We start from the raw sequence: 13,563 nt of genomic DNA on the forward strand, positions 1-13,563 counted from the left end.
AATGTAATTACATTAAAACGCATGTAAGATATATCCTTTAATTTCAGACTATTTAAGTTGTGTTTTAGAACGCATGTCTTGAAGTTCAACAAATGTGGGTTAAAACAGGGTGTTCCAAAACATTTGGTGGTGTATACTGTAAAGTTTTCAGTGTTCAGCCTGCTGCGCTAAATCTAAAGTTTATGTGTATGTGTGTCTCCTTTTCTGCTTTATGTTAATTGATAGCAATTAGCTCCCCATGTTGTGTTTTATAAAACCTTTTTTTACCCTCTAACAATGTGTTCAAATTGTGTTAAAAACGTCTGATTATCTTTTCAGCTGTTTTTTTTTTTTTTTTTTTTTTTTTTTAAACACAAAGCACAAGTGTGGATGAAATTTCTCTCATATTGGCTTTATTAAATCATTCTGTAATGCTTTTTTATTATTATTATTATTATTATTTGTTAAAAAATTGATTAAAAAAGTCCCACTATCAAAATGGACTCCTCACTAGACATTGACCTATATAACAATGTATAGATTTATATGAGAACTATAAAGAGCATCTTTTAGTTCTCATATAAATCATTCAGTATTGGGAGGCTATGATTAATAATAATCATAGTTGACATTGGCTCCGTGTCTGAAGGCGCCGGCATCCCGCGGTCCCATTGCAGCATTCTCATCATAATGATGCTGCCGACCCTGATCGTTAGCTTTGGCTTGGTCCATCCAGTACGCGAGATCTGTCTCAAGCCTCTGTAAGTGTGAATCACAATATATGAAATATGTTTCATTAATAATTCAAAGACCTTCATTAAATTTCTTAACTTAAAGAAAACAGGTTGGAAAATAACTTAGAAGAACAATAAAGTGCATATCTACGCTTTTCCTTTCACTAAGTAAGCAAGGAAGCATCAGTAAATACACCCCCTGTAGATGAGTCTGACACGTGATAGGATAGATCAATGCTTCCCAATCTGGGGTCCGAGGAAAAAACCACTGGGATAGATCATGTACTTCCGTTTATGCGTCTATCCATAAAGCCAATCAACCTGATTAACATTCAATGTTATTTCATATTATTTCATGTTATTGGAGTCTTTATGTAATTCATGAAGCTGTGTTCCCTCTACAGACAGCCTGTATGACACACTGCTGATACTTCTTAAACAGACATTCATTGCAAGTATTACACTGCCTGCGCGTATCTACACCGCTCATAGTTACAGGCATTTATAAATGCGTACATGAAAGTTATGTAAGTATTATTACTTGTGTCAACTCCTTAAGGAAGAACCTTACTCAAAATGTTCACAGTGTTCTTGTGAGTTCATACAGTGAATTGCCTCAGCTACGTTCAGGAAATGACTATACTACGTATGTGAGTATTTTTTGTTAAGAGTAAAAACACAAGGCTTCACCAGGAATGATCAAAAAATGAGTACAAGCAATTTAAGATAGGACATGGGTACAAAACCAAAAAGATGGCAGATGGTCATGATGTGTTGAGTGAAGTGATTTTAAAGTATGTGAGTTTTAGAGATGTTATTAAAAATGAGCGACAGTGGGGTGTTGTGTTGTGGCCGCTCAGATTAGTTACCATTAGCGCCCCAAAGTTGATTATTTTCCAACACCATTATTATTCCTCATATACCACAATTACCAACAATTACAGCTAAAATGAAATAAAATTCTCAAAGCAAGACGTTATACTTTTTATCCATTTATAGTTTCATTTAATGTTATTGAACATCCATGACATGTTACCAATTTACAAAGAAACCGCAAGTCCTTGGACTTTTCCGTGTCGAGAAACTAAAAGTTACAGTACTACATTTTGATAACCTGGAAGACCCTCTAAGGTTAGCGGTTGTGTCCATCTTAGATGCAGTAGGGATTAATCAGAACGTAATCGGGCCTACTCATAATGGTGGTCACACTCTTGACCTCATACTAACATACGGACTAAGTATAGAAAATATTATCATTCTTCCGCAGTCTGAAGTTGTCTCAGACCATTATCTTATCTCGTTCATAATACGTATTGATCATAATATTTCCACCTCGCCTCGCTACCGCGTAAAACGTACCTACACATCAGCTACTGCACCGAGCTTCATAAATAACCTCGCAGAAACATCAATTAGATTTGGATCACCGTCAGATCCCATAGAACTCGATCAGGCGACTGAAAGCTTGGAGTCAACACTCCGCTACACGCTAGATAGAGTGGCTCCACTCAAAAGAAAAATAATTAGAGAAAAAAAATTAGCACCCTGGTATAACGATCAAACGCGAACCTTAAAACAGACAACTCGACAATTAGAACGTAAATGGCGTCAAACCAAACTGGTGATATTTCAAGCAGCATGGAAGGAGAGCCTACTGAAATATAGGAAATCTCTTGGCGATGCTAGAAAAATCTATTTCTCCACCTTAATAGGAGACAACAAAAACAATTCTAGATTCCTTTTCAACACAGTAGCTAAATTAACTAGGAATAAAACCACTACAGAGAGAAACACTCAATCATTACATAGCAGTGAAGATTTCATGAAATTTTTCATCGATAAGGTTGAAAATATTAGACGTGAAATACAGGCCATTAAATTAAAACCGGACAGTACTGTAACAAACCCATTACATGACAATGTAGCAATATCAGATCAATGTTTAGAGTGTTTTGCTCCGCTTAGAGAGACCGAACTAGCTACATTAATCTCTTCAGCCAATTCATCAACTTGCATACTAGATCCCGTACCTACATGTTTGTTTAAACAGATTTGTCCAGGAGTAATTGAACCACTTTTAAATATAATCAATTCTTCCCTAAGCACTGGCTATGTACCTAAATCACTTAAATTAGCAGTTATTAAACGCTTGATTAAAAAACCTGATCTTGACCCGTCTCAATTGCCCAGCTATAGACCAATATCAAATCTCCCCTTCATCTCTAAGATTTTAGAAAAGGTTGTAGCAAAGCAGTTATGCTTGTACTTAGATAGGAACAACATTCATGAAATGTATCAGTCAGGGTTTAGACCTCATCATAGCACAGAGACAGTGTTAGTTAAAGTAGTAATTGACCTTCTACTGACCTACGATCAGGGTTGTGTCTCGCTGCTTGTGTTACTCGACCTTAGTGCAGCTTTTGATACTATAGATCACACTGTTCTCCTTGATAGATTAGAAAATGTTGTTGGCATTAAGGGAACAGTCCTCTCCTGGCTCAGGTCTTATCTGACCGATCGTTATCAGTTCGTAGATGTAAATGGTGATTTCTCCACGCGTACTGAGGTTACTTTTGGAGTTCCACAGGGTTCTGTTTTAGGCCCACTGCTCTTTACTTTATATATGCTACCCCTAGGTCAAATTATTCGTAAACATGGAATTAGCTTCCACTGTTATGCTGATGATACACAGTTGTATGTTTCAGCGAAGCCAGAGGACAGACAGCAGCTTAGTAAAGTTGAGGATTGTGTAAAGGACATAAGACGTTGGATGTTAACTAACTTCCTTCTACTTAATTCTGATAAAACAGAAATACTTTTATTAGGCCCACGTGTAGCTAGAAGTAATCTTTCTGATCGCATGGTTACTCTGGATGTTCTTTCTGTTTCATCATGTACAGCAGTTAAAGACCTTGGAGTGATTATTGACTCCAGCCTATCATTTGATGCTCATGTAGATAATATTACTAGGATAGCTTTCTTTCATCTCAGAAATATTTCTAAAATAAGAAACATATTGTCACTACATGATGCGGAAATACTAGTTCATGCATTCGTCACCTCTAGATTAGATTACTGTAATGCCTTACTGTCTGGATGTTCCAGTAGGAATATAAATAAGCTCCAGTTAGTCCAGAATGCAGCTGCTAGAGTCCTAACTAGAACCAGAATATATGACCATATCACACCAATATTATCAATACTGCATTGGCTCCCAGTAAAATCTCGCATTAACTATAAAATACTATTATTAACCTATAAAGCACTAAACGGTCTCGCGCCACAATATCTAAGCGACCTTTTGGTTTTCTATGATCCGCCACGCCTACTTAGATCAAAAGATGCAGGCTATTTGACGGTACCTCGAATAGTGAAGGCTACAGCAGGGGGGAAGAGCTTTCTCTTATAGAGCCCCACAGTTATGGAACAGTCTTCCTATTAGTGCTGGGACTCAGACACAGTCTCAGTGTTTAAGTCTAGGCTTAAAACGTATTTGTTTACTCAAGCCTACCCTGACTAGATTCTGTTCTACTACTTCACAGTCATAATAATCTTTTTTCTCCCTCTCTCCTTTCGCTGAGCCCCACACGAATTTATGGAGATACTAGAGATCCAGATCCTTTCTGCCTCTGGATGGAGCTCAAATCTTCTCTAATTCCAGACTGCTGGGACTACGGCTGCTCCTAAGGCCATACAGACTTCATATAAATCCATAATGAACTTTTTCACACTATCTGTTGTTACCCAGATGAGGATGGGTTCCCTTCTGAGTCGGGTTCCTTTCAAGGTTTCTTCCTCTTAAAACATCTTAGGGAGTTTTTCCTTGCCACCGTCGCCACTCAGTGGCTTGCTCAGTTGGGATAAATTCACACCTTTAATATCTGTATACCGTGTTGATATTTCTGTAAAGCTGCTTTGAGACAATGTCTATTGTAAAAAGCGCTATACAAATAAAATTGAATTGAATTGAATTGAATACCTCTGAACATCACAAAGCACTGATACTGGAGACTTCTTCCGTACATGTAAAGTAAATGTTTCCTAACAGAAAACTTCACCATATCACTGAGATATATACATATACATATCATATATATATATATATATATATATACACAGTATCTCACAAAAGTGAGTACACCCCTCACATTTTTGTAAATATTTGATGATATCTTTTCATGTGACGACACTGAAGAAATGACACTTTGCTACAATGTAAAGTAGTGAGCGTACAGCTTGTGTAACGGTGTAAATTTGCTGTCCCCTCAAAATAACTCAACACACAGCCATTAATGTCTAAACCACTGGCAACATAAGTGAGTACACCCCTAAGTGAAAATGTCCAAATTGGGCCCAAAGTGTCGATATTTTGTGTGGCCACCATTATTTTCCAGCACTGCCTTAACCCTCTTGGGCATGGAGTTCACCAGAGCTTCACAGGTTGCCACTAGAGTCTTCTTCCACTCCTCCATGACGACATCACGGAGCTGGTGGATGTTAGAGACCTTGTGCTCCTCCACCTTCCGTTTGAGGATGTCCCACAGATGCTCAATAGGGTTTAGGTCTGGAGACATGCTTGGCCAGTCCATCACCTTCACCCTCAGCTTCTTTAGCAAGGCAGTGGTCATCTTGGAGGTGTGTTTGGGTTTCGTTATCATGCTGGAATACTGCACACTGATCATGCTCTGCTTCAGTATGTCACAGTACATGTTGACATTCATGGTTCCCTCAATGAACTGTAGCTCCCCAGTGCCAGCAGCACTCATGCAGCCCCAGACCATGACACTCCCACCACCACGCTTGACTGTAGAAGACACACTTGTCTTTGTACTCCTCACCTGGTTGCCGCCACACACGCTTGACACCATCTAAACCAAATAAGTTTATCTTGGTCTCATCAGACCACAGGACATGGTTCCAGTAATCCATGTCCTTAGTCAGCTTGTCTTCAGCAAACTGTTTGTGGGCTTTCTTGTGCATCATCTTTAGAAGAGGCTTCCTTCTGGGACGACAGCCATGCAGACCAATTTGATGCAGTGTGCGGCGTATGGTCTGAGCACTGACAGGCCGACCCCCCACCCCTTCAACCTCTGCAGCAATGCTGGCAGCACTCATACGTCTATTTCCCAAAGACAACCTCTGGATATGACGCTGAGCACGTGCACTCGACTTCTTTGGTCGACCATGGCGAGGCCTGTTCTGAATGGAACCTGTCCTGTTAAACCGCTGTATGGTCTTGGCCACCGTGCTGCAGCTCAGTGTCAGGGTCTTGGCGATCTTCTTATAGCCTAGGCCATCTTTATGTAGAGCAACAATTCTTTTATTCACATCCTCAGAGAGTTCTTTGCCATGAGGTGCCATGTTGAACTTCCAGTGACCAGTATGAGGGAGTGTGAGAGCGATGACACCAAATTTAACACACCTGCTCCCCATTCACACCTGAGACCTTGTAACACTAACAAGTCACATGACAACGGGGAGGGAAAATGGCTAATTGGGCCTAATTTGGACAATTGCACTTAGGGGTGTACTCACTTTTGTGAGATACTGTGTATATATATATATATAGAGAGAGAGAGAGAGAGAGAAAGAGAGAGAGAGAGAGAGAGAAAGAGAGAGAGAGAGAGATATTTATTGCAATGAGTCAGAGTAAAAACGAAAGGTTTTCTTTTTTTTATTATATATATATGCAGTAGATTTGTAGCAGCTGAGTTTTAAATATAGTGAAGTTGAGTTCAAATTATTTGTTGCTGATTTAATTACACTCACAGCCTCGTCGTAACCCATGTGCATGAACTGCTGGATCCACTGTTGCACGTCTGGACGGCTGCGGTCCCACAGGTTTCTCCGAGGTCTCCGGGGAGCCGACAGGAATTCCTTAGCTTTTACTTGAGAGACCACGAGTCCGTCTGCGGTTCTGCTCAGGACTGTGAAATAGATGTTCAGTCACTGGGTCTGTTCGACAGGTTTTATGTTTCATAATTCTTTATCATTCTGATTTTTAGATCAATTTAACAACACGGCTGGGAGAGAGCACGGTACAAATAATTCCACGAGAGGACAAATGGGTTTCGAAATCTATGCATAAAACTTAGTTCCAGTCTTTGGTTAGTGGAAACACGGCGATGGATATTTATCATCACTTTCTGAGGTTGACACAGCATAAAAGAAAAATCCACCCTAAATGACTATAATGAAAATGAGTCTTTATTTATCACATATACATATGCACAGTGAAATTCTTTCCTTCGCATACCCCAGCATGTCAGGAAGTTGGGGTCAGAGCATAGGGTCAGCCATGATATGGCACCCCTGGAGCAGAGAGGCTTAAGTAGCTATGAAGTGCTGGGGCTTGAACCCCCGACCTTCCGATCAGTAACCCAGAGCCTTGGTTTTTAGAATTAATGTGATCTTTAATGACATCCCAGATATATTTCGTAATCAGATCCTGATTTGACTTTTTAGCCTACTACATTACCCACAGTGCTCTTCGAGAACATGCTGATAGTGGTGTCAATGGAGTTCAGCTGCATCTCTACCTAACTAGACAGATGCAGCAGCACTTTAGTCCTTTAGTCTGTCTGGCAGTCTCACCTCCTCATCTGTAAAAAGCTTCAACTTTCACGCTAATCCCACTGTTAACCTTTTAGATTGCTAATTATCCACAGCGCAACTGCTCTGTATAGCTGCATTGTATTCTGGAATTGGATTTCTCATTTATACGATGTTGAACGTTGCTGGAAAATGGTGAACGAGAAAAGAAGCTCTTCCTCGGTTGTTTTTAAGAGTGAAACCTGACTGTCATCACTTATACACCATTATAACTGTGCTAGCAGTGTGAAGGTAGAGTGGTATAAAAATACAGCACTAATCAATACAACAAATTATCACCAGAATCACAAAGTACATCACACAAATTTAAATATACATTTAAATTGAATGTGTTTCAGGGCGGAGATTTCCTTTCATTCAAGCCCCACGATATCCTTATTGCTCTGATATACATGTCAACAGTAAGGGACAGTTATAGTTTAGGCTACACATAAAATCATTATGCTTTGAGAGGCTGTACTGGATAAAACAGTGGACATATTACCATCCCTTTTCTTCAGTATCTTGCTCAGTGTACTTTCACCTGATCCACCTGGAACAGACAATCACAATGCTGATCAGACATGGCATTAAAACTCTTGTCGGATTACTCTTTTTTTTTTTTTTAAATTTACCATTAGCTATAGCTGCTTTTATCACTAGTTATGTCATTAGTTCAATGTCGTTATGCCATTATTATAGTCTATAGTTATTAGTTATCTTTCCTTGGTATAGCTCACATTCATAGGTCACTCTTTGCCAGATCAGTTAATGGTTTATAGAGAATGAAACGAGCTGTACATTTCAAATATCCTTGCTAATCCTAGCTTATCTTGTATCCATCCATTTTCCATACTGTTTATCTTACACAGGGTTGCGGGGAGCCTGGAGACTATCCCAGGGAGCTCAGGGCACAAGGCAGGGGAAACCCTGAACAGGGTGCCAACCTATCACAGGGCACAATTGCACACACACACACACACACACACACACTCACACACCCATTATGAACAATTTGGAAATAGCAGTTAGCCTACAACAGATGTCTTTGGACAGGGGGAGGAAACCGGAGTACCCGGAGGAAATCTCTGAGGCACGGGGAGAACGTGCACACTCCGAACACACAAGGTGGGAATCGGAACCCGAGCTCTGTAGGTGTGAGGCAAATGTGCTAAGCACTTAAGCCACCATACACACCAACCCCGCACCCCACCCCAAGCTTCTCTTATCTTACCTATCTAATCTTAATTATCGTATCTACACTTAATGTGCTCCAGAAAATGCAAAGAAATCCTGAAATGCTTTCAGCCCTTAAACTCCCAGGACCTTTCACTGGGTCCAGAATTCTCTCTTGTAACAAAGTACATTTCCTTAGTTTCACTTTAATTACTGGATATCGTTTAAGATGCAAAACTGAATAAGCTGAGAGTTCAAAGGTAAGAATGAAATATTTTCGCTATATTTTCATCATGATATTAGAGTTACTTGTAGGTCTAGAATCATTTTTATAATTTGACGACTTGAAACTACTATACTAGTATGCATATGAGAGATACAAAGGCACAAAGTGAATAGATACTTCAGCACAGCAGAATATTTTGCCATGAGGCCTCTAGGGATTTTTCTTAGCAGTAAGCTACAGAAGATCAATCCAATTCCAACATCAGGAATCGGAGATACTGTACTTTCAGTGGTCACTGGTGGTCCTGCTAAACCTGTGTTGACTAGTCTTGCTGGATTGTCTTTTATGTTCATCAGAACACACTGTTTGCAACAAAAGTCAAGTTTTCAGTAGTCATTTAAATCCTATATCACTCTCTCAGCATAACCCTGATTGTTTACACTGATCTGGTAAGAGGAACAAATGCAAAAGCCATTACATTTGAGTGGGGGGTAAAATCCAGAAAAGAGGTAATTAAATGGAGCAAGAGAATATCGTCAAGGTATTAACGTACCTGAGGTGTTGCAGAGGATGAGGAAGATGAAGAACAGCAAAGCTTTTAGGCAAATACTGTAGAGCTTCATGTCTGTGGTCATTTAGCTTAGCTGGGGCTGTGTGGTATGAACTAAAGTACACTATTATAGGTACTTTAGGCTGAAGAATAGCCCTCAGGACAAAGGGGCAAAAATTCCTGCTGGGAAAAAAAAAAAACTTGCCACTGCTCGTAAAGGAATGCGGCCAAAAGCAGAGCAAAAGAAGCTAACGTTTGTGTAGCCCTCCAACTTGGGCCGTACACTCACTGTCAACTTTATTAGGAACACTTGTACACCTGCACATTCATGCAGTTGTCTAATCAGCCAATCATGTATCAGCAGCGCTGATCAAGATGCAGATACAGGTCAAGAGCTTCGGTTAATATTCACATCGAACATCAGAATGGGGAAAAAGTCTGATCTCTGTGACTTTAACCGTGGCACGGTTGTTGTTGTGTTTGTTAAAGTGAACAGTGTTAAAGTGGATGGTCAGTGTATAATCTTATAACACAGCGCTGTTGTTTCGGTGAGGAGATGTGTATTCAGAGTTTTTGGAAGGAGTCTCCAGTTTCGTGTGGTTTTCTGACATCTTCAGGACAGACAAGCTGCATTTCTTTTTTCTTATTAACTTAAATAGATAGATTGAGAGAGAGAGAGAGAGAGAGAGAGAGAGAATAGACTATCAAGGAACAACTAAGATGTATAATGTGTGTTGGATCTAAAATAGTTATACACCATACACCATAATGTCAGCTGGAGTGCTTGATCTGAAATGTACCATAAGACAAAGCAGTTCAATTATATCAGTGTGGATATGTGTTTACAAAATAACAATACTTCATAATTGCATAATTGGAACTCGAAGTTGGAGTAAACCCTCACCGTGAGCCAAATAGCTACAGGTCACGGCTCAGTGGATGGAGAAATGGATGGAGCTATGAACGGATAAACATGTGGATAGCCTGAGGCTGAAAGAGAGAAGTGTCTCCACAATGTCATCCTAGCCTTCAAGCTACATTCTTTACCACTCAACCTTTTCAACACTATATGGTTCACACACATTACCCATAGCTACAGCAGTTTCCATAAGGATGAATACATTAAAGCAATTTTGCTTAAACAGACCAAATGGAAGCATCAAAATCGTCCTACTGTTTACAATGTAAGAATTGCAGAGATTGAGACGTGCAGCACATTTATCACATATTTATTGCGTGCTTAACAATGCTGAATCTATTTTTTAATTTTTTTTAAACTCCAACGTTTAAACTTTGCCTCCTCTGTCTAGTGGTAGACATGGCGGCCGGACATGTGCTGTAATGTCAAAGACATTTTGACAATCATTAATGGAACTTCAAAATAGGCAGGAATTTCTGAAAAGCGGTAGCAGTTTAGACCGCATTAGTGTTGTTGCACAGAAAAAAACATCACACACGTCATCATTCTTCAGGAGCCGGGGAATCGTAGCCCAAACGACTAGCCGAGGGAAAATGAGCCCAGAAGGTTTTTGCCAGCTCGTCGATTTTGTCATAGCCAGCATGACTGCGCAGCTCTTCGATCCAGCCGAAAAAGTCTGAGGAGGTCAGCGCCCAGTTTGGCATGTCCCGCTTTTCCCTGGACTCAGCTGAGAACCAATCAGACAGTTAGCCAATGAAAACCAATGAGTAATATTTAAAACGATGAGCCGAACTTCACTTATCGTATATATGTAAAAAATGTAGGGTGCTCAAATGACATTTTTATCATTTAATAATCTTCATAACCTTTATCTTCCATACCGCTTATCCTACACAGGGTTCCGGGGGAGCCCGGAACCCGAGCAGGAGACACCTTGGGTGGGGTGCCAACACATCACAGTGCACAATCACACACACACCATGGACAATTTAGAGATGCCAGTCAACCTCCAGCACATGTGATTAGACTGGGGGGAGGAAACTAGAGTAATCCATGCACATAGGGCTGAGGCGGGACTTTGAACCCCAACCCCAAATGTGTGAGGCAAACATGCTAATCACTAAGCCACTGTGTCCCCTCTAACCTTTAACCATTGTTTAAATAAGAAAATCACTAGTAAGTAAAGTATTAAATGAAATCCAATCAGAAGTGGAAGAGGATAACATTTTGTAGTCAGTCAATTAGCAATGTTATAACACAGAGTATGTGCTTAACATGCATTTTATCACCATTTCTGGGATTATATTTATGTAATAAACTGATTTATTTCATGTAGTACTACATGTTTACTACCCATTAGAGAAGTTGTTGGGTTTTGGTATTTAATCTGGACATATTTTTGTGCTTTTTGAATGATGGTATGAATCAATATAGCACTTTTTTGTTGTACTGTATAATCTATACAGAATTGAGCATATTATATATTGTTTAGAAGATTGATCATGTTTACAGTGAATGCTCACCTTGGCTCTCTTCAGCACCTGAAATGAACAGATTTAAACCTGAGTGAATAAAATGGCAGTTCGAGTCCGAGTCTTGTGTGCTAAATAAGAGCCAGGCTGGGATAAAGCACACAACAGTACTCAAAAGTAGATTAAGATATGATTTTGCAAAAACTAATATGTATGAAAAGATAATAATTAAAGAAAAAAAAAAAAGGTTAGCATTAAAGCATGGGGTAGGTTATAAACCAGATCATGTAGAACAGCTTAACATGCAGATTGGGTTCGAAATGCCTTGTGATGATTTGCAGCAAGAATGAAGAAATCTGTTGTTTGGTTTTGATTAAAATGTCAATTTTAAATATATATATTTTTAATGTTTGAGATTTTCTCAACTCGGTTTTCTTGCACACCACGACGGTGCTGCTCTCTGCACCAAAATATCATCATGTGATTTTTTAACAAGCACACCTTAATCCACGATCAATCATTTATTCAGTCAGGTAATCATTTTTTATTTAAAAAAAACAAAAACAAAAACATCATAATAAGATTAGCCCGAGGAGTGCAGTAAATGCAGATGAAACGTCTTTCCCAGTTCTTGCAGACGAATTGGCACCGAGTATGCTGTCAAACGGCAGGTATATCCTTTATTATTTAAATAATGATTATTTAAAAGTAGCTAGGTTTCTTACCTGACAGGCAGATGAGTCCGAGCACAAGCACGCATAGGACAAGCGGGAAGCGAGGCATGGTCACTTTACAGAAAAGCAATGTCTTCTTAATTACAATTCCCTTTACTTCTGTTAAATTTCATCCCCACCGAGGAGGCGATTATAAAACACTGCTGTGCCCAAATACACCCCCCCCCCTCCCCATTACTAAATATCATGTCAGTTTTCTTCAATACATCAATTCTAATATAACGCTTTGTATTGTAGAAAAGCAACTAACAATAAATGAAACCTGGTGAGCTACGTAAACAGTAATATCCTAATCGGCATAGAAACAAGGCAATATTAATAACTGCAGCTGTTTGTGAGATTACCTGCAGCAATTTATTCCACTCCTGTAGCTCTTGGTGTGTTCCTGGAGAATTTTCGGTTCTTTAACCCGAGACCCTGACAGAGAACACGCTGAGGGCTGGAATGCACTGTTTTGCATTTCACATGTCCTCTCTATATGTAGTACCTCCATAACACCAGGGTACACTGCCTTGTTACTGTTTGTAGTGAGATCTCACACATCAGCATGCTGGCTGGCTAAAGGTTGTTCAGTGGAATGTGGTCAATATTCAAGAAACGAGGCCCTGGAAACCAGCCGATCCTGATTTAAAAGAAATCCAATTTTAACACAGTAAAAAACATTTAAAAGTGAAAATGGTCTAAACTAGTAGAGAGAGAGAGAGAGAGAGAGAGAGAGAGAGAGAGAGAGAATGTTCAATATGATGCTCACTGTAACATTTTGTTGAACTTTGAACTGCAGTGCTTTTGGGATACTCATTCCTGAACACTGCTGGATGTTCAAACTTGAGCTTCATGCAATTTTATTTATTCTTATTATGCAAACAAAGATTGTGACACTGTTTACATGTGACAAATGCAAAATAACCTTAATGACATTAAAAAAGCGAGGCATGCCGTACTGAACCAGCCAGAGGCGAGAAATCCAGGGCGAAAGAGTGCAGGAAGATGGCGGGAAGGTACAAGGCCAAGGCCCCAGTCCCCACACCACACCACACCCACTCAACTAATCCCCTCTGCACCAGACAGGGACTGGGATGCCAGGGTCCTGAAGAAGGGAAGGAATTAATATTTATATGTATTTAACTAGGTTTAATATTAAATCAGTACTGCTACCTCTTCCTAATCCCCCTCCTCCCCCAA

The 13,563-nt window shown here is 39.7% G+C and overlaps 2 protein-coding genes across 2 annotated transcripts; both read right to left on the reverse strand.

The window, feature by feature from the left end:
* Nucleotides 1–345: 345 nt before the first annotated feature.
* ecrg4b (ECRG4 augurin precursor b) lies at nt 346–9,421 on the reverse strand. The gene is made up of 4 exons (XM_053638398.1): nt 9,260–9,421; nt 7,810–7,857; nt 6,483–6,640; nt 346–738 (listed from the first exon to the last, which is right to left on the reverse strand). The coding sequence occupies exons 1-4, from the start codon at nt 9,339–9,341 to the stop codon at nt 589–591; spliced, it is 438 nt and encodes a 145-aa protein (XP_053494373.1). The 5' UTR covers nt 9,342–9,421; the 3' UTR covers nt 346–588.
* A 1,182-nt stretch (nt 9,422–10,603) lies between these two features.
* otos2 (otospiralin 2) lies at nt 10,604–12,534 on the reverse strand. Its single transcript, XM_053638914.1, has 3 exons — nt 12,373–12,534; nt 11,699–11,716; nt 10,604–10,902 (listed from the first exon to the last, which is right to left on the reverse strand). The coding sequence occupies exons 1-3, from the start codon at nt 12,428–12,430 to the stop codon at nt 10,718–10,720; spliced, it is 261 nt and encodes an 86-aa protein (XP_053494889.1). The 5' UTR covers nt 12,431–12,534; the 3' UTR covers nt 10,604–10,717.
* Between the last annotated feature and the right edge of the window lie 1,029 nt (nt 12,535–13,563).

The sequence above is a fragment of the Ictalurus furcatus genome, chromosome 12, assembly GCF_023375685.1.
Source record: "Ictalurus furcatus strain D&B chromosome 12, Billie_1.0, whole genome shotgun sequence".
NCBI classification, from domain to species: domain Eukaryota; kingdom Metazoa; phylum Chordata; class Actinopteri; order Siluriformes; family Ictaluridae; genus Ictalurus; species Ictalurus furcatus.